The sequence below is a fragment of the Lepidochelys kempii genome, chromosome 20, assembly GCF_965140265.1.
Source record: "Lepidochelys kempii isolate rLepKem1 chromosome 20, rLepKem1.hap2, whole genome shotgun sequence".
Classification (NCBI taxonomy): Eukaryota; Metazoa; Chordata; order Testudines; family Cheloniidae; genus Lepidochelys; species Lepidochelys kempii.
This window is the reverse complement of record NC_133275.1, coordinates 20,189,133-20,212,025: the sequence shown is the minus strand read 5'-3', so window position 1 is coordinate 20,212,025 and position 22,893 is coordinate 20,189,133. Positions and strand designations below refer to the sequence as shown.

Genomic DNA, 22,893 nt, shown 5'->3' with positions numbered 1-22,893 from the left:
GCACCGCTCTCCCCCAAGGAGTTCAGTCACACGTTATTTAACCCATTATTTTTTTAACAAGCGTCATCCGCATGGAAGCACGTCCTCTGGAACAGTGGCCGAGGCATGAAGGGGCATACGAATGTTCAGCATCTCTGGCATGTAAATACCTTGCAATGCTGGCTACAAAAGTGCCTGTTCTCACTTTCAGGTGACATTGTGAATAAGAAGTGGGCAGCATATCTCCCGTAAATGTCAACAGACTTGTTTCTCTGTGATTGACTGAACAAGAAGTAGGAGTGAGTAGACTTGTAAGGTCTAAAGTTTTACATTGGTTTGTTTTTGAGTGCAGTTATGTAACAAAAAAATCTACATTTGTAAGTTGCACTTTCATGATAAAGAGATTGCACTTCAGTACTTGTATGAGGTGAATTGAAAAATGGGATTTCTTTTGTTTATCATTTTTACAGTGCAAATATTTGCAATAAATAGAATAGAGTGAGCACTGTACCTTTTGTATTCTGTGTTGTAACTGAAATCAATATATTTGAAAATGTAGAAAACATCCACAAATGTGTAATACGCAATAGAATACCAATTGAAATGTAACTGTGCGATTCATTTTTTTAATAATTTTTTTTTTAGTTAATCGCGTGAGTTAACTGATTAATCGACAGCCCTAATTAGTACCATGGTCAGGTAAGGGTGCTGCCCTCTCCAGAGGCCTAGCCAGGTATATGGTGTTGGTTTGATGCACTGGGGACTTTTTTCCCCCCTATAGTAGATCATGGATGCACGGGCTTGGTGCTCTGGAACCACTGAATGAAGTTCAGGGCTTGTCTACGCTTCCGCTTAAGTTGATGTAACTTATGTCAGTCAAGGATATGAAAAAGCCACCCCCCTGAGCTGTCCGCACCAGCACTAAGTCAGTGGGACACTTTCATTCTCTCATAGCTTCCACCTTTCACCTGAGGTGGAGTAATTATGCTGACAGGAAAGCACTCTCTGGTCTTCATAGTGTGTTTACACTACTGCCCTACATTAGCGCAGCTGCAGTGAGTCTGGTGAAGACTAGCCCCCGGACCAGGACCCTTTTGCAGTGTGACTACCCCTCGGGGCACACTCTCGCTAGGACAAGCCTCCTGGGCTTCAGCTCCTCCTTGCTCTGACCTCGGAGCATTCAGCATCCCTGTCTCACGCCTGCAGTGAGCCACCTGAATAGGACAGCTGGGGAAACCTTACACGCCCTCCAAAGGGGCCATGCACCCCCGACTTCAGCAGTCAGGAGTGACTCTCAGCCAGCGGTGTAAAACAGAAGGGTTTATTAGTCGTCTGGAACACAGCATAGAGCAGAATCTTGTTAGCACAGAAAGCAGGAAGTTACAGCAAAGTTCAACTTGAGGAGACCCAGAGCCATGGGTCTCTCCTCCTGAGTCCAAAACCAGGAGTCTGGCCCGGCAGTCAGTTGCCAGGATACAACTATTGTCTGGGCCCAGGGAGCTAGATGGCACTTGCACCTTCCCTCTCAGGGTATCTGCAAAGGTCACACACCCTTATCCCACTACCTAGATACTTGTGCAACACATAGGGAAAACTGAGGCACGCACAGTATTCATGCAAACACTAGGACATTTTCCACTTTGTCACAAGTAGCCATTTGTCCTAAGTACCTGTGTCAGTCTTTCTCAATGGCCTGTCCCTCAGATCTCCCTGACACTGTTAGAAAGGCTGCAAGCTTTGGATTCACCAAGGGCAAGTGATGCCTGACCAACCTGATTGCCTTCCATGATGAGATAACTGGTTCTGTGGATATGGGGAAAGCAGTGCATGTGATAGATCTTGACTTTAGCAAAACTTTTGATACGGTCTCCCACAGTATTCTTGCCAGCAAGTTAAAGTAGTGTTGACTGGATGAATGGACTATAAGGTGGATAGAAAGCTGCATGATTGTCGGGCTCAACGGGTAGTGATCAATGGCTCCATGTCTAGTTGGCAGCTGGTATCAAGCGGAGTGCCCCAGGGGTCAGTCCTGGGGCTGGTTTTGTTCAACATCTTTATTAATGGTCTGGATGATGGGATTAATTGCGCCCTCAGCAAGTTTGCAGATGACACTAAACTGGGAGGAGAGGTAGATACGCTGGAAAGTAGGGAAGGGTCCAGAGTCACCTAGACAAATTGGAGGATTGGGCCAAAAGAAATCTGATATGGGCCCTCACTATGTTCAGTGAGTGTTGGGCTCTTAAGCACCTGCCAACCTCTGCACTTTACAGGGCCAAGTGCACTGTAGTGCAAATTGCATCCTTAACTCCAGGACAAGGACAAGTGCAGAGTTCTTCACTTACGAAGTGCAGTGCAGAAAAGTGCAGTGCAGAAAAGGACCTGAGGATTACAGTGGATGAGAAGCTGGATAAGAGTCAGCAGTGTGCCCTTGTTGCCAAGAAGGCCAATGGTATATTGGGCTGTATTAATAGGAGCATTGCCAGCAGATTGAGGGAAGTGGTTATTCCCCTCCATTTGGCACTGGTGAGGCCACACCTGGAGTGTTGCGTCCAGTTTTGGTCCCCCCACTACAGAAGGGATGTGGACAAATTGGAGGGAGTCCAGCGAAGGGCAACGAAAATTATTAAGGAGCACATGACTTACAAGGAGAGGCTGAGGGAACTGGGGTTACTTAGTCTGCAGAAGTGAAGAGTGAGGGGGAATTTGATAGCAGCCTTTAACTACCTGAAGGGGGGTTCCAAAGAGGATAGAGCAAGGCTGTTTTCAGTGGTGGCAGATGACAGAACAAGAAGCAATGGTCTCAAGTTGCAGTGCGGGAGGTCTAGGTTGGATATTAGGAAACACTATTTCACTAGGAGGGCGGTGAAGCACTGGAATGGGTTACTTAGGGAGATGGTGGAAACTCCATCCTTAGAGGTTTTCAAGGCCCGGCTTGACAAAGCCTTGGCTTGGATTATTTAGTTGGTGTTGGTCTTGCTTTGAGCAGGGGTTTGGACTAGATGACCTCCTGAGGTCCCTTCCAACCCTGATATTCTGTGATTCTAAGCTGGTCCCTGGTATCAAAAAGGTTGATTACATAAATCAGTGTTTTTTCAATCTGGCCCGTCCCCCTTACTTCCAGCTATCTAGAAAACCTCACACAGTCTGTTGGCCCATGTTCCTTTCTGTGCATGCCCTCTGTACACTGATACAAACGTGGATAAATAGCATGGAAGGTGTGAGGGGAGACACATTTGTGATGGCAAGAAATCTGCTGCATGGACACAAACTGAATCCTGAAGAAGAGGTCTATGTATGCTTGAAAGCTTGTGTCTCTCACTATCAGAAGTTGGTCTTCCCCTACCTTGTCCCTTCTGTGTAACTGTTAAGTGATTAAGGTGACTTGTGCCTGTCTCTGGGTCATAGTATGGACTAGGAGGGAACATTTTCAAAAAGTGCCTGTGACTTAGGCCCTCACTATGTTCAGTGAGTGTTGGGCTCTTAAGCACCTGCCAACCTCTGCACTTTACAGGGCCAAGTGCACTGTAGTGCAAATTGCATCCTTAACTCCAGACATGTTTGTTTTAGTTTGATTTTTTCTTAATCCAGCAGAGATGGCCTTGGAGTCTGAAGGTAAATGCAAAAGGATTTACTTCAGAATGCCGTGCTTCTGCCAATCCTTAGCATGTCACTGCTGTACAACTACCTAATTTGGTAGCTTCAAGGGTTTTTATAGTAATGTTTATTTCCAGCTCACTGTTCTGCATAAGTATAGTCATTAATATGTACTGGCCACTCTGCCCTACTGATTGCGCTTTCCTCATTTTTAATTGAATATTCCACTCACCCAAAATCCGAAGTGAATTTGGTTGGGTACACACAGAGTGTGCCAACTTAGCAGTTTGGCATTTTTGTCTCGGCTATTAAAAATTGATGGCTTAACCCGTTAGAGGGCAGCTCCAGTACCTAGTATGTTTCCACTCTTGTTAATTGTGTTGATGATGAACTTGTTTTACAGAATGTTTTCTTTTGTCTTTTTTTATTCCTTCTCTTCCAGTTGATGCTTTGGATCCAGAGAGGTTAATACAATGTCCCTATGATAACTATCATCAAATCAGGGCCTGTCGGTTTCCCTATCATCTTATAAAGTGCAGGAAGGTAGGATGGGATGTTAAGGTCTCTAATGCACTTGGGAAATCATATTTTTGTAAATGCTAATGTATGGTGAGCTCAGTACGCTGTGCTGCCTTTTGCTAGAAGGATGCATTCACTTGCTATTAGGCTGGAAGAAGCCTTCTTTATTTCATATTTACATCGCTCATCCATTTACCACTTCGTAAAAGCATCCAGTTCATATTTAGTAATGCCCTTCAGATCAGTGCATTTACCCTGAAGAAAGGCGAAACAGATTCTTCAGAATACCTAGCTCAGTGATGGGATTCTATTCTCTTCCAACAGTTCACTCATGGGACCAGGGTATTTACTTCCCACTTCAGGCCATGGAGCAAATGCAGCCAGTGTTAGATGGATGCCTTCTGGCTGGCCAAAGCAGAAGTGATCTGATGTTGCAGTTAATTCTTTACTTTGCAATCAGAGCAGGAGAGCTGCTAAGCCATCTTTTTTTATATTGCTAATAACTCTATTCAGTGTACATCTGTCTGCAAGTCCCTCTTCTCAGTCTTCTATCCTGGGCGAGAATGCTGTATATTTAAGAGGAGAATCTGCTCCTTTCTTTTGTCCTCTGTTTAGTATCTTATTTTAAGCTCTCTAGTGCTAGTGTATATTAGTTGTACAGGTATAAGCACACTTATACCGGTATAACTGCATCCACGTTTTAAGATGATTTCCTGGTGTGATTGTATTGGTTAGGAATCACACCCCTAGCCAACATCGCTATAGTGATAGAAAAGCCATGCAGAGCAAGCCTGAGCAGTGGGTTCTTCCTCTTTGTATTCTTGCTCTTTTCTAAGGGTAAAGGCTCTTCATTCAGTGGGGGACAGTAGTGCTCTTCTATGTCCGCACTAGTTTACCTATACTGGCAAAATGCTCCCAATATAGATGTGGCCTCAGCTGGAACATTGAGTAACTTTCCTCCTGTTTCAGAAGGGTTAAATTAAGTGCAAAGACTTAAGCTCTAGCGCAGGCAGAGACTTATCATAGAATATCGGGGTTGGAAGGAACCTCGGGAGGTCATCTAGTCCAACCCCCTGCTCAAAGCAGGACCAATCCCCAACTAAATCATCCCAGCCAGGGCTTTGTCAAGCCTGACCTTAAAAACTTCTAAGGAAGAAGATTCCACCACCTCCTTAGGTAATGCATTCCAGTGCTTCACCATCCTCCTAGTGAAAAAGTTTTTCCTAATATCCAACCTAAACCTCCCCCACTGCAACTTGAGACCATTACTCCTCGTTCTGTCATCTGGTACCACTGAGAACATAGAATCATAGAATATCAGGGTTGGAAGGGACCCCAGAAGGTCATCTAGTCCAACCCCCTGCTCAAAGCAGGACCAATTCCCAGTTAAATAATCCCAGCCAGGGCTAGATCCATCCTCTTTGGAACCCCCTTTCAGGTAGTTGAAAGCAGCTATCAAATCCCCCCCTCCTCCTTCTCTGCCACAGACTAAACAATCCCTGTTCCCTCAGTTTCTCCTCATAAGTCACGTGTTCCAGTCCCCTAATCATTCTCATTGCCCTCCGCTGGACGTTTTCCAATTTTTTCACATCCTTCTTGTAGAGTGGGGCCCAAAACTGGACACAGATGAGGCCTCACCAATGTCGAGTAGAGGGGAATGATCACGTCCCTAGCTCTGCTGGCAATGCCCCTACTTATACATCCCAAAATGTCATTGGCCTTCTTGGCAACAAGGGCACACTGTTAACTCATATCCAGCTTCTCGTCCACTGTCACCCCTAGGTCCTTTTCTGCAGAACTGTTGCCGAGCCATTCGGTCTCTAGTCTGTAGCGGTGCATGGGATTCTTCCGTCCTAAGTGCAGGACTCTGTACTTGTCCTTGTTGAACCTCATCAGATTTCTTTTGGCACAATCTTCCAACTTGTCTAGGTCCCTCTGTATCCCATCCCTACCCTCCAGTGTATCTACCTCTCCTCCCAGTTTAGTGTCATCTGCAAACTTGCTGAGGGTGCAATCCACGCCATCCTCCAGATCCTTAATGAAGATACTGAACAAAACCAGCCCCAGGACCGACCCTTGGGGCACTCCACTTGATACCGGCTGCTAACTAGGCATGGAGCCATTGATCACTACCCGTTGAGCCCGACAATCTAAACAGCTTTCTATCTACCTTATAGTTCATTCATCCAGCCCATACTTCTTTAACTTGCTGGCAAGAATACTGTGGGAGACCATGTCAAAAGCTTTGCTAAAGTCAAGGAATAACACGTCCACTGCTTTCCCTTCATCCACAGAACCAGTTATCTCGTCATAGAAGGAAATTAGATTAGTCAGGCATGACTTGCCCTTGGTGAATCCATGCTGACTGTTCCTGATCACTTTCCTCTCCTCTAACTGCTTCAGAATTGATTCCTTGAGGACCTGCTCCATGATTTTTCCAGGGACTGAGGTGAGGCTGACTGGCCTGTAGTTCCCTGGATCATCCTCCTTTCCTTTTTTAAAGATGGGCACTACATTAGCCTTTTTCCAGTCATCTGGGACCTCCCCCGATCGCCATGAGTTTTCAAAGATAATGGCCAATGACTCTGTAGTCGTATCTGCCAACTCCTTTAGCACTCTCGGATGCAGCGCATCCGGCCCCATGGACTTGTGCTCGCCCAGCTTTTCTAAATAGTCCCGAACCACTTCTTTCTCCACAGAGGGCTGGTCACCTCCTCCGCATGCTGTGCTGCCCAGTGCAGTAGTCTGGGAGCTGACCTTGTTCGTGAAGACAGAGGCAAAAAAAGTACATTAGCTTTTTCCACATCCTCTGTCACTAGGTTGCCTCCATCATTCACACTTTCCTTGACTTTCTTCTTGTTCTCTAGTTTGTCTCTTACTTAATTTAAAAATAAAGTGGCTGAATTATTTAGGGTTTCAAAGCACTTACTCCCTATGTAGGGTTTTTAGGGCAATTTCATCTGTGCACTGAACCATGCCAGTGATGACGCTGCAACAGTTTCACTGTGCTTGTTCTGGGGCTGATCTTCAATCAGATAAATTCAGGGCGTAGTTTAAATGTGAAAATAAACAAACATAGGCTGTATCATAAAGGATGCATATGCTTTGCTGTTTTTCCACTGCTTTTGTGCTCAGGACCTGAACTAAGTTTGACTTTCCTTGTTTTAATTTTTTCAACCTATTTCAGGATGCAGATTGCACAAACCCTTCTCTAGTGATTAGAAAACACAAGGGTTTGGGTGAATTCAGTGAGATAGCACATGCTTTTTCTGTTTCTCTAGAACCACCCTGAAATTGCAAAGCAGCTAGCCACATGCCCCTTTAATGCCCGCCATCAGGTTCCCAGAGCTGAGATCAGCCGTCATATATCAAGCTGTGATGACAAAAGCTGCATTGAGGAAGACATTGGTGAGAAAATATTAGACTCCTTTGGCTCTGTAAACTCACTTTGGGAACTCTTGGGCTAACGGAGTTCTAACGTAACTTCTGCTGTTAATGTTAGATTGTTTTAATGCTCTATTATTCCATAAGCAACCCTTTACCTATAGTGCTTCATGATCCTGAAGCAGTAGGAATCCTTTAAGGCTTGAGTTTCATTCATTCTGTGTCCATGCAAATTCTCCTAAGCATCTGAGAGGCAACTGGCTTGCATTACATGTGTTATCTGCCAGAGATTTTAGCATTAAAATGGGAACTGTGCATTATGCCATAAACTGTGTGTGTTGAATGAGATCTAGTTGGGAATCTGGATGGCTTAGAGAGGAAAGATAGTGGCCATGAGAGGGGTGGGTCTCCAGTGCAGATCTGACCTGATAGTGACCAAAAATCTTTATAGCCTGTCTAGTGGCATATGTGAAATAAATTGGTCTCAGTCCAGTTCTTAATGGACAAGTGTCTAGACCATAACAATCCTCACTTCTGTTACATCCTACTTAGCAGAAAAGCCATGACTGAGCCAGGGAGGCTGAACAACTTTCCCAACAGGAGTTGGGTTCCTCCAGTTCAGAGTGGGGCAAGTTGGGGAGGGGACTATGGAGAAGCTTCCCTACCACTGCCCATGCTGTCTCCTCTGTGATGAGGAGTTCACTATCCAGGTCTGTCAGCCCAGCACCTAAATCACTTGGTTATGTGGGTCGTGTTCCAGTTCTTCCCCCCACTGATATCTATATGGCTATCACTACACTGGAAAAAGTACCTATTCTCTGGCAAATGTAGAGTTGTACTGAAGATAACAATGATGTGCATGTTAATGTAGACAGGGCTTAGAGCATGACAGTAGTGAAAAAACCCTGAGAAGATTTTTGTGACATGACAGTAGAAACACACCTGAACCCTCTCCCAATTCGTATGTTGGAGCAGCTGCACCATTGCTGAAAAATGTGTGCAGAATTGTTTAGCTTTAGAAAAGGCCTAAAACAGGCATTGGCAAATGGGGGCCACATCCACCCTGCCGGATCATTTGATTTGGCTTGCCAAACATTCGGTGTTGTAGCAAACCTTTCTTAGTTAGACAATATATAGCCTCTATGGCCCACTAAAGGGTTCTCATGGATTTTGTATCCCTTTGCTACCTTCAAGATGCCCATCCCTGGCCTCAAGAGTTTTGCTCCTAAGACTAGGGGAGTACCTGATCAGCTTCCAGTGTATGCTGCTCCTCGCCAAGGCCTAGAGCTATTCTGCAGCTAGGTCAAAAAATGATTAATGTACCTAAAATAGGATTTTATTTTGTCCAAAAAGATTTTCTCACTAAGACTCTTCTTTCCTTTAAGTGAGTCAGTCAAATAACTGCCAGGGAGAGAAGATGAACATTGTCAGCATGTGGCAGCCGCCCCCATGTGACGAAGATTGGGATAGAGGTAAGGAAGTAGGTTGATGACATGGGCTGTCAGCGCCTGCTGTTCCCTTCTTCTTGTCCCCGAAGAAGTCACGTGGACTAGGAGAGAGAGGTCCCATAGATCCTTCTGCACAGATCATGTGTGGGACACCCAATTATACTGTCCCTGAACAAATGAAGTTCTCCTGCTTCACAGGCTCTTCCACATGCCTTCTATTCTCTACAAAACTTCTGTTGTTTTCCATATAGTCTGTTGCACCATCTGTGCTTTGATGAAAATGGAAATTGATGATAACCTTTACACTTCATATTTCTCAGTTAAATGTCTGCTTTGCTGTCACTTACGCCAAGCCTTAAAAAATTCTCATTCCGTTTTGTAAACCTAGCAGCGTCTCTGCCATATTTCTTATTTGATGTTGCTATGACGCTTGCAGAAGTTACTCGGTACTGAGCCACAATGATGTCTGTTTCCTTTTGGCAGATCTACAGGAGCAATCAAATTCTGCTTTCGTTTGGGGCACGTTCAGTAGTGGCATAAACAACAGGTAGCAAAAGGTGTATTTCTTGTGACAGTGCTTTCCATAAAAGATGTGCTTTCAAACTACTTTGAACTCATGCTGCTGTGTTGTTGGGAAGATGCAATTTACTTTATGAATTCTATTTTTGGGGTGATGGTGGGGGCGTTCCCACTGGCATGACTCAACATTCCTGTGCCCCGGGTCAATGTTTCCTGTCTCCTTTTAGTGGCAGATCCATAGGAGAGTATAAGAACATACTGTTGCTACCAGATAATGGTTACTCCTCTAGTTCTACTGTAGTACTATTAGTGTGGATGGTCCTGGGTTCAATCCCCACTGGTTCTGTATTTGTTGGGGGGGTTATTAAACACTAAACTGTTCTGCTGGGCTTGATAGAAATGCAGACTGATGTCAGCTGTTAAGCAATTTAGGCTTAAACTTCTGACAGCTAATCTAATCTCTCATGACCTGAGTCAGAAATAATCATTTTGTTGTTTGTGTAATCACAATGCAGGATTGGAAAATGAAGCATAATGTGTCTGGTCATTATCTCTGTCTCACCCCTGAACACCCAAATCATTGTACTGTGCCTTACCTCTCTAATCAGAGGTCATCAACATATGAACTTCTACAGCCTGTAACAGTGACATAGAATTGTAGGACTGAAGGGACCTCGAGGTCCTCTAGTCCAGTCCCATGCACTCATGGCAGGACTAAGTATTATCTAGACCAGTGGTTTTTCAAACTGCGGGTTGTGACCCAGAACTGGGTTGCGGAATGAAAGGCACTGGGCCGCGGCGGCTCTCGTCAGCACTGCTGACCGGGCCGTTAAAAGTCCCGTCAGTGGTGCTGCCCAGCTAAGGCAGGCTAGTCCCTAGCTGTTCCAACACTGCACTGTGCCCTGGCAGCGACCGGCAGCGACCAGAAGCAGGTCCAGCTCCTAGGTTGGGGGTAAGTCCCAGGGCTCCATGCGCTGCCCCCGCCCAGAGCACTGGCTCTGCACTCCCATTGGCCAGTTCCCGGCCAGTGGGAGCTGGGTGGGGCAATGCCTGTGGGCGAGAGCCATGCGGAGCTGCTTGCACCCCTGCGCCTAGGAGCCGGACATGCTGCTGGCCGCTTCCGGGGTGCAGCGTTGTCCGCAGTGCCAGGAAAGGCAGGAAGCCTGCCTCTGCACCCCAGCTGCACCGCTGACCAGGAGCCTCCCCAGGTAACACCACACCCCTGTCCCAGCTCTGAACCCCCAAACCCAGAGCCCCCTCCTGCAGCCCCAGCCCAGAGCCCTGACCCCCTCCCACACTCTGAGCCCCTCATTCCTGGCCGCAGCCCACACCCCAGACTCCTCATCCCCAGCTCCTTTGGATCGCGGGCATCAACAATTTTTTTCAACTGGGTCACCAGAAAAAAAGTTTGAAAACCACTGATCTAGACCATCCCTCACAGCTGTCTGTCTAACCTGCTCTTAAAAATCTCCAGTGATGGAGATTCTGCAACCTCCCTAAGCAATTTATTCCAGTGCTCAACCACTTGGACAAAAGGAAAAACTTCCTGTCAAACCTAAACCGCCCTTGCTGAAATTTAAGCCCATTGTTTCTTGTCCTATTCTCAGTGGTTAAAGAGAGCAGTTTTTCTCCCTTTTCCTTGTAGCAACCTTTTATCTACTTGAAAACCGTTATGTCCTTCCTCAGTCTTCTCTTCTCCAGGCTAAACAAACCCAATTTTTTTCAATCTTCCCCCATAGGTCATGTTTTCTAGACCTTTAATCAGTTTTGTTGCTCTTCTCTGAACTTCCTTCAATTTGTCCACATCTTTCCTGAAATGTGGCACCAATCATTGGACACAATCCTCCAGATTTCAGAGTAACAGCCGTGTTAGTCTGTATTCGCAAAAAGAAAAGGAGTACTTGTGGCACCTTAGAGACTAACCAATTTATTTGAGCATAAGCTTTCGTGAGCTGCAGCTCACTTCATCGGATGCATACTGTGGAAACTTCAGAAGACATTATATACACAGAGACCATGAAACAATACCTCCTCCCACCCCACTCTCCTGCTGGTAATAGCTTATCCAAAGTGATCGCTCTCCTTACAATGTGCATGATAATCAAGTTGACACATTTCCAGCACAAATCCAGGTTTTCCCACCCCGCCCCTTTCCAGATGACATTTAATCAGCATGGACTAGAGCAGAAGAATTACTTCTCGCGTCTTGCTTACAACACTCCTGCTAATGCATCTCAGAATGACTCCTATTTAGCTTGTGATCCAGTTTGACCCTCAGATCCTTTTCTTCAGTACTCCATCCTAGGCAGTCATTTCCCATTTTGTATGTGTGCAACTGATAGTGGAGTACTCTGAATTTGTTCTTATTGAATTTCATCCTGTGACGGGTTCCCCCCAGGGGTGCCACCTGGGACTGGGGTTCCACTGAGCCCACTGACTCACCAGCCTGGGCTCCCTCTCAGCACTGTGCTGCTGTCACAGGCTATAGACTGCTCCTGGACCTACACTCCCAGCAGCATTCACACAGGCAGGGACACACCCAGCTGCAGTTTCATGCAGGCTTTGGACAGCCACTGCATGATCCAGCAATAGAGAGGCTACAGCCAAAATAACCCCCAGTCTGGGACCCCAGAGCTGTACCATCCCGCCCTGATCAAAACCCCAATCAGTATGAATTTATTACCCAGTTCGCCATTCCCTCAATGTGGAGAGGACAATGCATACTTGTGTTAACCAGGCTGAGATTTTTCCCCAGACACTTTGATCACAGCCATTCCAGTTTAGATAAAGCAAAAAAGTTTAACTACAAAAGAGAGATTATAAGTGGTAGAAAACAGACCAAAGCAGATTACCTAGTAAATAAACAGAACTGCAAACTATAAGCCGAAAATACTAGAAAGATTGGATCTGAATTAACAAATTCTCACCCTGGTTGATGATACAGTCAGGCTTGCAGATTCTTAAGGGACAAGCTGCATTTGTTTTGCAGCTTGGGATCTCCTACCCTGTTCCAAGACTTTTTCTTTTAGAGCTTCTCTCTGAGTTGTGGGGAAGTGAAGAACAACCAACGATGTCACTCCTTGCCTTATATAGCTTTTTCATATGGCAGGAGCTCTGTTTCAAACTTGGTTCCCAGACCAGTTTGTGGAAAAATTCAGGTACCCCAAATGGAGTCCAGAAGCATGGTCTGGTCACATGCCCTTGCAGAGTCATAGCAGCCATAACTTAGACTGGCCTTCCACAGGAAGGCTAAGCTATTCCACAGCCCATTGTCTTTGTTGATGAGCCATTAGCACTGTTTGGCTTCTTCATTGTTGTACCTGAAAGGCTGGCTGTGGGTGTTTTCCAGAGTAAGCCCCTTTGAAATACAGATACCTAGTCAATATTCATAACTTCAGATACAAAAATGATACATGCATACAAATAGGATAATCATATTCAGCAAATCATAATTTTTCCAGTGACACCTTACATGACCGATCTCGTACAAAACATCATAATTATGCCATAATCATCCTAATAATAATACTATGACGACTATGGAGTGTTGCACATCCTATTTACTTCAGACCATTTCTCCAGTTTGTCCAGATCATTTTGAATTTTAATCCTATCCCCCAAAGTACTTGTAACCCCTCGCAGCTTGGTATTGTCTGCAAACTTTATAAATGTGCTCTCTATGCCATTATCTAAATTGCTGATGAAGATACTGAACAGAACTGATCCCTGTGGGACCCCACTCAGTATGCCCTTCCAGCTTGACTGTGAGCCACCTACTCTCTGGGAACGATTTTCCAACCAGTTATTCACCCACCTTGTAGGAGTCCATCTAGGTTGTATTTCCCTAGTTTGTTTATGAGGAGGTCATGCGAGACCATATCAAAAGCCTTATTAAACTTAAGATACACCACATCTACCATTACCCTCCCCCATCCACAAGGCTTGTTACACTGTCAAAGAAAGCTATTAGGTTGGTTTTGCCACGATTTGTTCTTGACAAATCCATGCTGATTGTTCCTTATTGCCCTATTTCTAGGATTCGGCAATTTGATTGCTTAATTATTTGCTCCATTATCTTCTCGGGTACTGATGTTAAGCTGACTGGTCTGTAATTCCCCAGGTTGTCCTTATTCCCCTTTTTATAGATTTGGCGCTATATTTGCCCCTTTTCCAGTCCTCTGGAATCTCCTGTCTTCTATGACTTTTCAAAGATAATTGCTTATGGCTCAGATATCTCCTCAGTCAGCACCTTGAATATTTTAGGATGTATTTCACCAGGCCCTGCTGACTTGAAGACATCTAACTTGTCTAAGTAATTTTTAACTTCTTTCCCTATTTTAGCCTCTGATCCTATCTCATTTTCGCTGGCATTCACTGTTAGACGTCTGCATGTATAGAGATGACTAGGGCATGTGTGCTGAGATGCCATTTACAGTTGAGGGCAGCGCAATACTGATAATCAAGCTTTAACTCTGGTTTTTCTTGCTGTCTTTAGCTTATTTCTTTCTTGTCTGGATGACTGATTCTGGGGATTTTAGTCAAAGTAGATGGCATCAACATGTTGTTCACTTTTCTCTAGCCTTTGCGAGGAGTAGTAACTGTTCTGATTGCATGAAGATTTGTTTAAATTAACATACTCTGTTGTCTTCAGTTTTAGAAAAATACTTCAATATTTATAGTAAAAGGTACTTGACTAAAAGAAGTACACATGTGTAGGATAATTCGTATTTGATCTCTTTCAGCCCTGGGTCCAGCGTGGTAATGGAACAAAAGAGTAACCTAATGTCAGGCATGAGAGCACCCAAGTCCTTGCCATATAGCCTATCCTGGAAAAGCAGTAAGTACAACAGCTGGTGGTCTCCTCGTGCTGTAAGCTGGGACCTACATGTTAGCTCAAAGTGGAACGGGATAACTTTTCTCTGTATTTTTATTCCGTGTGTCAGCATTCTCCTCCATAAACTGAAATGCTTTTATTACCACCATCAGCAAGTGGAGATGGAGAGCTCTGTAACACAATCCTCCCTAGAAGCAGCTGCATTTCTGTAGTGTCTTCTGTATCCAGGTTTTATTTTGCTGTAGGTGGCATTGTGTCAAAGGTTGTCAGGCTCCACGTATTGCCCCCATTACTGTAGCATCTGACATTTAACTTATTCACCGCTATTGGTCGAACAAAAGTCGAGGCTTACAAACAGGTCTGAGTCTGGCACAGTGGAGCTCAACACAGTTGTAGCTCTTCGGGTATAGCTGCTACTGAAGTCAGTGGAAGCTGTACACGTGTGTAGCAGCTGTAGCATTTGGTTTGGTTTTTCCAAGGGGATGTAATCTAAACTAAAAAGGCCATTGTTTGGAATAAGTGTTCATGTCGGAAGTCACCCACATAGTGGTGTAGTAATGTGTATTCCTGAGGAAATTCTGCACTAAAAAATTAAACGTTCTGCACACAATATTTTAAAATTCTGTATATTTTATTTGTCAAAATAATAATATAATCACACCAGTTTCAATTATTTTGGGATCTTATTTCAAAATACCTGTCAGTCTGTATGTCTGTAACAATACAGACCGCAAAAAAGATTCCCCCAGGAGTAGAGAGTCAAAGAAACTCCTACAACAACCCAGTTCCTGTTTCTCTGTTATGCTTTTGTTGGGCACCTGTCTGAGTGTGTCACACACATCAGCTGGGCCCATCTTGGGAGAAATCTCTGTCCCTCCAGTCTTAGACATCCACACCCCCTACCCTCCCAGAGTCCAGCTGTGGGGCACCCCCTTAGTCCCCCAGACACCTGCACCCCCTACCACCCAGAACCCAGGGATCCAGAGGGAGAAACAGCCTGATGCTGGGTCCCAGGCTTGTACAGAGTTTCCTGCATGCCACTTCCTTCCTTCAGGACCTGCTGGGAACTGCACCTGCATGGAAAAGTCCAGCTCCCCCTCCCCCTGGCAGTGTCATGTAGTTGCAAGCTGGAGAGCCAGGCTCTGCTAGGTCCCGCATCTGCTACTGACAGCCAGCAGCTTTGCAGCACTAATTCTGCTCTGGGGGGGGTGGGGGGGAATGAAATTGTGTGCAAATTCTGCACTGTGTTGTGGCACAAAATTCCCCCTGGAATAAATGTTGGTAAATTTCCCCTATATACAAGCCTGGGTCTGTTCCCAATGGTGTCTATGGATGAGTCTAGTGTAGTTTTGGGGAGTGTGGGCTCAAGACTTGGCATTTTCTCAGTCATCTGAGTCCATCCCTGATGAGCTGAAATGGCTGTTATCCCTCCCAAAGTCAAATCCTGAGCTTCAGCTCCATGCCTTACTCTGAATGCCCTGTCTCAGCCCTTTGCTGCATGGCTGCCGTGCTTTCCTGTCCACCACATGTCCTGCTAGTGGAGGGGACGAGGATCTCCAAACCGCAGATGTCAGGCTGTGGGGACTGGAAACGGCTCAGAAAAGGAAGCAAAAATTACCCAGGGTCTGGAATGGCTTCCATACAAGGAGAAAAGGAGTACTTGTGGCACCTTAGAGACTAACCAATTTATTTGAGCATGAGCTTTCGTGAGCTACAGCTCACTTCATCGGATGCATACCGTGGAAACTGCAGCAGACTTTATATACACACAGAGAATATGAAACAATACCTCCTCCCACCCCACTGTCCTGCTGGTAATAGCTTATCTAAAGTGATCATCACGTTGGGCCATTTCCAGCACAAATCCAGGTTTTCTCACCCTCCGCCCCCCCCCCCCCACACACACACACACACAAACTCACTCTCCTGCTGGTAATAGCCCATCCAAAGTGACCACTCTCTTCACAATGTGTGTGATAATCAAGGTGGGCCATTTCCTGCACAAATCCAGGTTCTCTCATTCCCTCACCCCCCTCCAAAAACCACACGCACAAACTCATTCTCCTACTGGTAATAGCTTATCCAAAGTGACCACTCTCCCTACAATGTGCATGATAATCAAGGTGGGCCATTTCCAGCACAAATCCAGGTTTTCTCACCCCCACCCCCATACACACACAAACTCACTCTCCTGCTGGTAATAGCTTATCCAAAGTGACCACTCTCCCTACAATGTGCATGATAATCAAGGTGGGCCATTTCCTGCACAAATCCAGGTTCTCTCACCCCCCCCCCTCCCCCGGAAACACACACACACAAACTCACTCTCCTGCTGGCAATAGCTCATCCAAACTGACCACTCTCTAAGTTTTTAAATCCAAGTTTAACCAGAATGTCTGGGGGGGGGGGGTAGGAAAAAACAGGGGGAAATAGGCTACCTTACAAGGAGAGACTAAAGAGATGACTAAGCGGGATGTGATAGAGGCCTATAAAATCATGATTGTTGTAGAAAAAGTGAATAGAGAAGCATTATTTACCATTTCACACAATACAAAAACCAGGGGGTCACCTGATCAAATGAATAGGCAGTAGGTTTAATACAAACAAAAGGAAGTACTTTTTCACACCGTGCACAACTAACCTGTGGAACTCATTGACATGGGATGTTGTGGTGACCAAAAGTGTAACTGGGCTTAAGCAAGCATTGGATAAGTTCATGGAGGATAGCTCCATCAACAGCTATTAGCCAAGATGATAAGGGATGTTACCCCATGCTTTAGGTGACTCTAAATCTGTAACTGCTAGAAGCTGGGAGTGGAAGAGAGGGGTGGATCACTCCGTAATTGCTCTGTTGTGTTTACTCCCCTTGAAGCTCTGGTAGGGGCCACTGTTGGAGTCAGGATACTGAGTAAGATGGAATATGATCTGACCCAGTATTGCAGCTCTTATGAGCTCTTGCCACATATGACTCTTCACAAGGTTTTGTTCTTTAAAAACTGATTCAGTTGCCCAGTGTCCCAAGAGCCCGATTCCCAAAGCATTGAGTTCAGGGTATCTATTATTAAACAGCCTGGTGGTATTCCATGCCATTTGGATCTTAGGGAGGGAGTTTCATGTATTTACACTATACTTAATTGAAAATCTTTTACCCCTTAAACAGCAACAAGCATTAACTGGAAGGAGGTGTGACCCATTGAGCGCTTTTCTTGGTCCCCTTGTCAAACTGTAGCTGTGACGGACTGGCCATAAAGCTGCCCTGTTCCGGGGATGCCTGTGGCTTGAAAGAAAGCAAGATTTTGCAAGAGAATTCCTTTGAAGTAGCCATTAGTTTAAACATTAGGGAGGATTATGGTCTTTTACTTCTGAGTATATGACAGAGTTTCTGTAATCTGAGCATCTGTTCCCAGTGTGAGCCCCACTTGCTACAGAGACTGTCTCCTTGATCTTGGGCAAGTTACTTAAGCTCCCCGTGCCTCAGTTTCCCCCTCTACAGAATGGAGGGATAGTAATTTTAAGGTCAGGCTTGACAAAGCCCTGGCTGGGATGATTTAATTGGGGATGGGTCCTGCTTTTGAGCAGGGGGTTGGACTAGATGACCTCCTGAGGTCCCTTCCAACCCTGATATTCTATGATAATACTTACCCTGCGAGTTAAGTATTACTAGTTATCTGAGAAGATAAACATGCAACTTATAAAGCATCCTCAGATGAAAGGTGATGGAGAAGCACAAAATAGCATTATTACGGTTTACACTTTGGGTAGGAATTTGCCAGTTTAAAAAAAAAAGGCCTCAACTTTTGCAGGAGATCCCCATTGAAATACACATGCTACTTGACGCCTGCTGTAAATTGCCAGGCGAAAGCGTGAATGAACTGAGAATGCAGCATCATGGACACAGTTATTTGCAGTGCAAAACACACTCCACATAAATGGGGGCTTGGTATGAAGCTTATTTCTGTAGTTTATTTTTATCACTGCATTTTGAGCTAGTAGGTCAGGATTCATGTAACTGTAACTCTCTGAGGTGCTGAGTGATGAATACGTTTCAAAAGCATAACGTCTAATAGTCTGGTTGTAATCTGATTTAAGAAAAATCTGAAAATTGTAACACACTATGCTAATCGACTCCTTCTTTGCACCAAGCAGGATATTTTTTTTTACCCTTTAAGTGCAGTTCTCCTGTCAAAAGCAGCCTTACATAAAACACATGGGCGGGGGAACAAGAGAGAGGTGATTAATTCCCAAGTTTTCCTCAGGTGTTAGGCCAGAAAATTCATGACGATATTATTTATATCGTTGTTACAACCAGGATCTCATGGTGCTAAGGGCTGTACAAACAGAGAACAAAAAGACAGTCCCTTCCCCAAAGAGCTTAGAATCCAAGTAAGAATCTGAAAGTCATGCTGCCTTGTGCATTGCCAAGAATTAGAGATTCTGCAGCTGGAACTCAGTTTGACTAATCTGGCTATACACAAGCCAGCTCTCCCTCTCAGCTTTGCTGGCTTTGCAGGGCTAGCAGAAGTAGTTTGGTCAGTAAAGTAAGCAGAAAGATAACAAACAAATGCACATAAGTGGCAGGTCAGAGTAAAGGGAACTGTCTAATATCCTCGCTTTTCAAGCCAGAACTAAACTTTAAAAATGTTCCAGTACTTAGAGCAGCAGTGAAGCTTGCATTTTGCCTTCAAAACACCTCTTTTGGACTCCTTTTTAAGCAGACCTGTTAGGTACAACCAGATGCTTAATCACCTCCCATGATTAAAAAGCCAGGCAGCCCAGGATATTGTACCAATTTCACAATAAAATCTGCTGGGTGCATGTGTCTAGGGAGTACAGGGATGCGTTGTCGGCAGCCCTCTGCTTTTTTTTATGCTGAGGTGCATGGATGGGAAATTGATACTTGAAAAATGACTGCTCATCAGCTTTTGCTACGGTCATCACTATGGGCTGGCTGGCTGTGGTATGGAATAGTCGACCATTTCCAGATGCTGGACAGTAGGTGTCCTGATTTCAGGTGGAGAGTCCACATGAATCATTGGAGAGGTACTGGAACATTTCACAGACAAAACCTGCAATCAGTCTTGTCACTGTATGGGCAGGCCACCTTGAAATTGTGTGCACCTGTATCTGATTAGATTTTCTAGTACATTAATCTTGTGAGATGAGGTTTTCTAAGGAGGATACTTGGGTGAAAGGGGGAATGGCTTAGCTCAGCGCCTGAAGGTCACAGCATTGATAAACACACACTGGAGATGAGTTCAGATGTGTCTGTGTACATTTGGATTGGTTGAGAGTGAGCTAAAGCAGAACGACTTACTCCAAGTGTGTGGTAAGGACCCTTAGCGTGCCCAAATAGAGCAGCTGGTCATATAAAGCTTTAGCCAGCTTTCTAGCCAAGGTGTGGTGAGGATCCAGTCTAGCAGGGCTTCCTGGAGACCTACAGAACATACCTGTGCTTCATATTTGATCTTTCTTAATGAACATTGCACTATGGGCTGATGCACGGGATCAGCCTTGTTCTGCTGGGTCGGCTCCCAAAGTCACAGCAGTAAGGACGGTTGCTTGGTTTTCATTCCACTGAAGGTGTTGGAGCTCCAGCCAGTCAGGCTGGGTCTATTTTTGGGAAGGAACTAATGCTGAGCTCTGGGCTCAGGTTGGGCACTAGTCCTGATCTTGCATGAGCACAGCCAAAGGGGCAGGAATAACAGCATCCCACCATACATTGGGACTCTATATAGAGCAGTGAGACACCTGCTTCCCCCAGTTAAGGAGCTTTTCCTGCATGTTGCTTGTAAACAGAGAACGGTTTGTCTAATAAACTCCCCCCCTCTCTGTGTATATGAAAGGGCCCCATAGCCCGTATCCAGGCCTCCAGTCCCATTCCCCTACTCCCTGGTATGCTGACCAAGGAGCAAAACGCTAGCTCCCCTGTGCTCGTACAGGTGTTGCTTGTGCTCTGGGGGTGGTAGCATGAGGAGTGCTGCGTCGCTGCTTTGGGGAGACCGCAAACTGCCTGGCTGTGAGCACGAGTGTGGAAGAACAGTCCAAGTGTCTGCGTTTCAACACAGTGATTGACTTTGCTGAGGGGGCAGCTTATGGACCTAGACTGAGTCCAAAGCAGCTTGTCTGATGCTTACAACTGGGGGATGATGTTAGAGCTGCTATTGTTGATTATCTAAAATCTCTTGCTTTTTCATCTAATTGCAGGAGCTGGTAACTGAAGACCAGAGAAGAGGCTGCTATTGAGTGCTCATCATCTGTTTCCTTTAGAAATGTGAGGTGCTGGTTAGGAGACTCAGACTTATAAATTCCCTCTGTGTTGGCTAAGCACTCGCAGCCCTAACCTTCCTGCAGAACTGTCCTTCATGTATCGACTGCTGTCCCGAAATTATCCCAACCAAGGTAATTAGACAGAATGCTGTTAACCCTTGATATCAGAGATCAAACCCTCAAAAACTAACTCCATACACGCTGATGCCAAGGAGCTAGCAGAGTTCAAACTGTCTGGATCAGCATGCTCTACAAGTTACCTCCTGCAGGGGGTTTGCGTAAATCATTGCTCAAGCCCTGCATGTCTTTGGATTTAAATGTGTTGCAGCTGTTTACCACTGCATGGTGCTGATGGTACGTCCCTCTCATAGGGATTGCTGTGCCAGGTCAGACCATTGGTCCATGTGAGCCCACACTGGGGGTAAGCTCTCGGTGGTACATCTCTCCCCGATGGGGAGTTAGGCACCTGAATGTTTGGTTCCCCTCTGTTTCTCTCCAGAGACCTTGAATGTGTTTGTGTGTCCCAGGGTCAGATCAGCTGCAGCTCTAAGGCCTGCCTGTTATGCGCACCCACCTAGATGTGAAAAAGGAGCTGCCATTCAGACTGTAGATGGTGTATGGGGGAGTCAAAGCAAAAAGTCTTTAAAACAAAATATTCTCATTGCTGTTTAGATTAGGCCTAAAAGTTCATCTGTAAGGGAGCTGGGATGGGGGATTCTGCTGAAAAGTGGCTGCCTTATCAATAAAACAGTTGCACTGTGCCCTCCCACTGTGGCAGCCCTAACACCACACTTCTCATATGTGATGCCCAGTGCATGCTGCTGCTTGAGCACCTCTGGCCTGGTGCCCCTCTCTAGTCTTGCTCAGACTCTCTTGGGCTGTGGGGACTTGCAAATGATTTTTGTACTCCGTCACAGGGAGTGCCATTTAGTTCTGAGCAGGAGCATGTGTGGGTGTCCTTGTGCTTCATGGAGAAGGTGAGGGAACGTTAATTGTTGTAAGGACAGGGCTGGGGTGGCAGGAACGTTACGCATCCTGGAACATCCCCCCCAGTCTAACACCTGGTGTCACGTGATCTGGATAACATTAAAGCGTGAGACTATCCAGCCAGATCCTGGTCTGTAGCTCTGTCCCATCTGTGTCTGTCCAGCAGAGCAAAGGGAACAGAGGGCAGCCAGGAATTTCCCTGACATCAAGCTGGCATAACGAGTTTCATGCTACCTGCTCCCTTCTCCTGGGGCAGAGAAGTGCTAGAGTGGGCCTCCCTAAAGCATCAGACACTCCAGCCATTCTTGGCCCAAAGAGCAGTCTCGGGAGAACTGTGGTAGTCAGCATAGTTTCAAGTAGTCCTTAGCTTACATTAATTACACTAGAAGATATTTCTATCCCCGGCTTGCTCCAGCATCTGCATGTCAGCCAGACATAGGATCTGGCCATCACATTCTAGTCAAACCTGTCTTGTCCTGTTCCCCTCCACCACACAAAAGAGAAGATTTGATATTCTGAGTAAAGAGCAAAGGCCCCTCCTTGCTCTTAGGCTAGCATCACTGCTCGATCCTGTACAGGAAGAATAATCCTGCACTTGACATCCGCTTGTCACCGTGGAAACAACTATAGGGCTGGCCCTTTGAGGGAGTGAAGTGTGTTTGGTCAGAAGGCAAGTGTAGCAAAATCCGTTTTTGCCACCTTGCCATTCTGACAAGAAATAAATATGTGCTCTGGTTAGTGAGCTCTTCATACACCCATTGTTGCATCCACGAGATACTCTGCTGGGAGGGATTTCAGTGTTCCACTCCTGGCATTGTGGTTTAGTAGGTCCCACTTGCAAACCCGATGAGAGAAATGTCTAAAAACTTGTGATAACGGGTAAGTAGCACCTTCCCCTCCATTAGCAGCAGCTCTGTTATAAAACTTGTTACGTAGTTTTTTTAAGTCTTTGCAACTTGAACATATTTCTCTTGAGGGCAGAGTTAAGTAGTCAACTTCTTAGCAGCAAAGCAAACTCTACATCTTTAGTTTGGCCATTAAAACTAGTCTGTGAAGATCCCAGTGTATGCAGAATAACTCTCCCTAACAATTGTACATAGTGGCAGCATGTCACTAACCTCCGCACTTCAGACTGGCGCAGTCTGCAGAGCCTCCAGAGAATACATTCTGCGTGTGCTGTTAGGTCAGCATGTTCACCTCCAGAGGACAGATGTCATGGGACTTCTTTTAGGCTAGCTATTCTGATGCATGGCCTCAAAGATTTGTGGAGGCAGGAAGGTGCACAGACCTCAGACACTGAGCGTGCCCATCAGCACCAGGGCAGGAATTGAAACAGCGTTGCGTGGAGCTACCTCTGGGATT

The 22,893-nt window shown here is 45.6% G+C and overlaps 1 protein-coding gene across 1 annotated transcript in view; it reads left to right on the top strand.

The window, feature by feature from the left end:
• Positions 1-22,893, top strand: part of GTSF1 (gametocyte specific factor 1) — a 70,100-nt gene that overhangs the window by 1,790 nt on the left and 45,417 nt on the right. Inside the window, exons 2-6 of the mRNA XM_073319222.1 lie at positions 4,016-4,116; positions 7,374-7,500; positions 8,862-8,948; positions 9,408-9,471; positions 14,186-14,280. Coding sequence (XP_073175323.1) covers positions 4,016-4,116; positions 7,374-7,500; positions 8,862-8,948; positions 9,408-9,471; positions 14,186-14,280 — 474 coding nt within the window. The remainder of the gene's footprint in view (positions 1-4,015; positions 4,117-7,373; positions 7,501-8,861; positions 8,949-9,407; positions 9,472-14,185; positions 14,281-22,893) is intronic.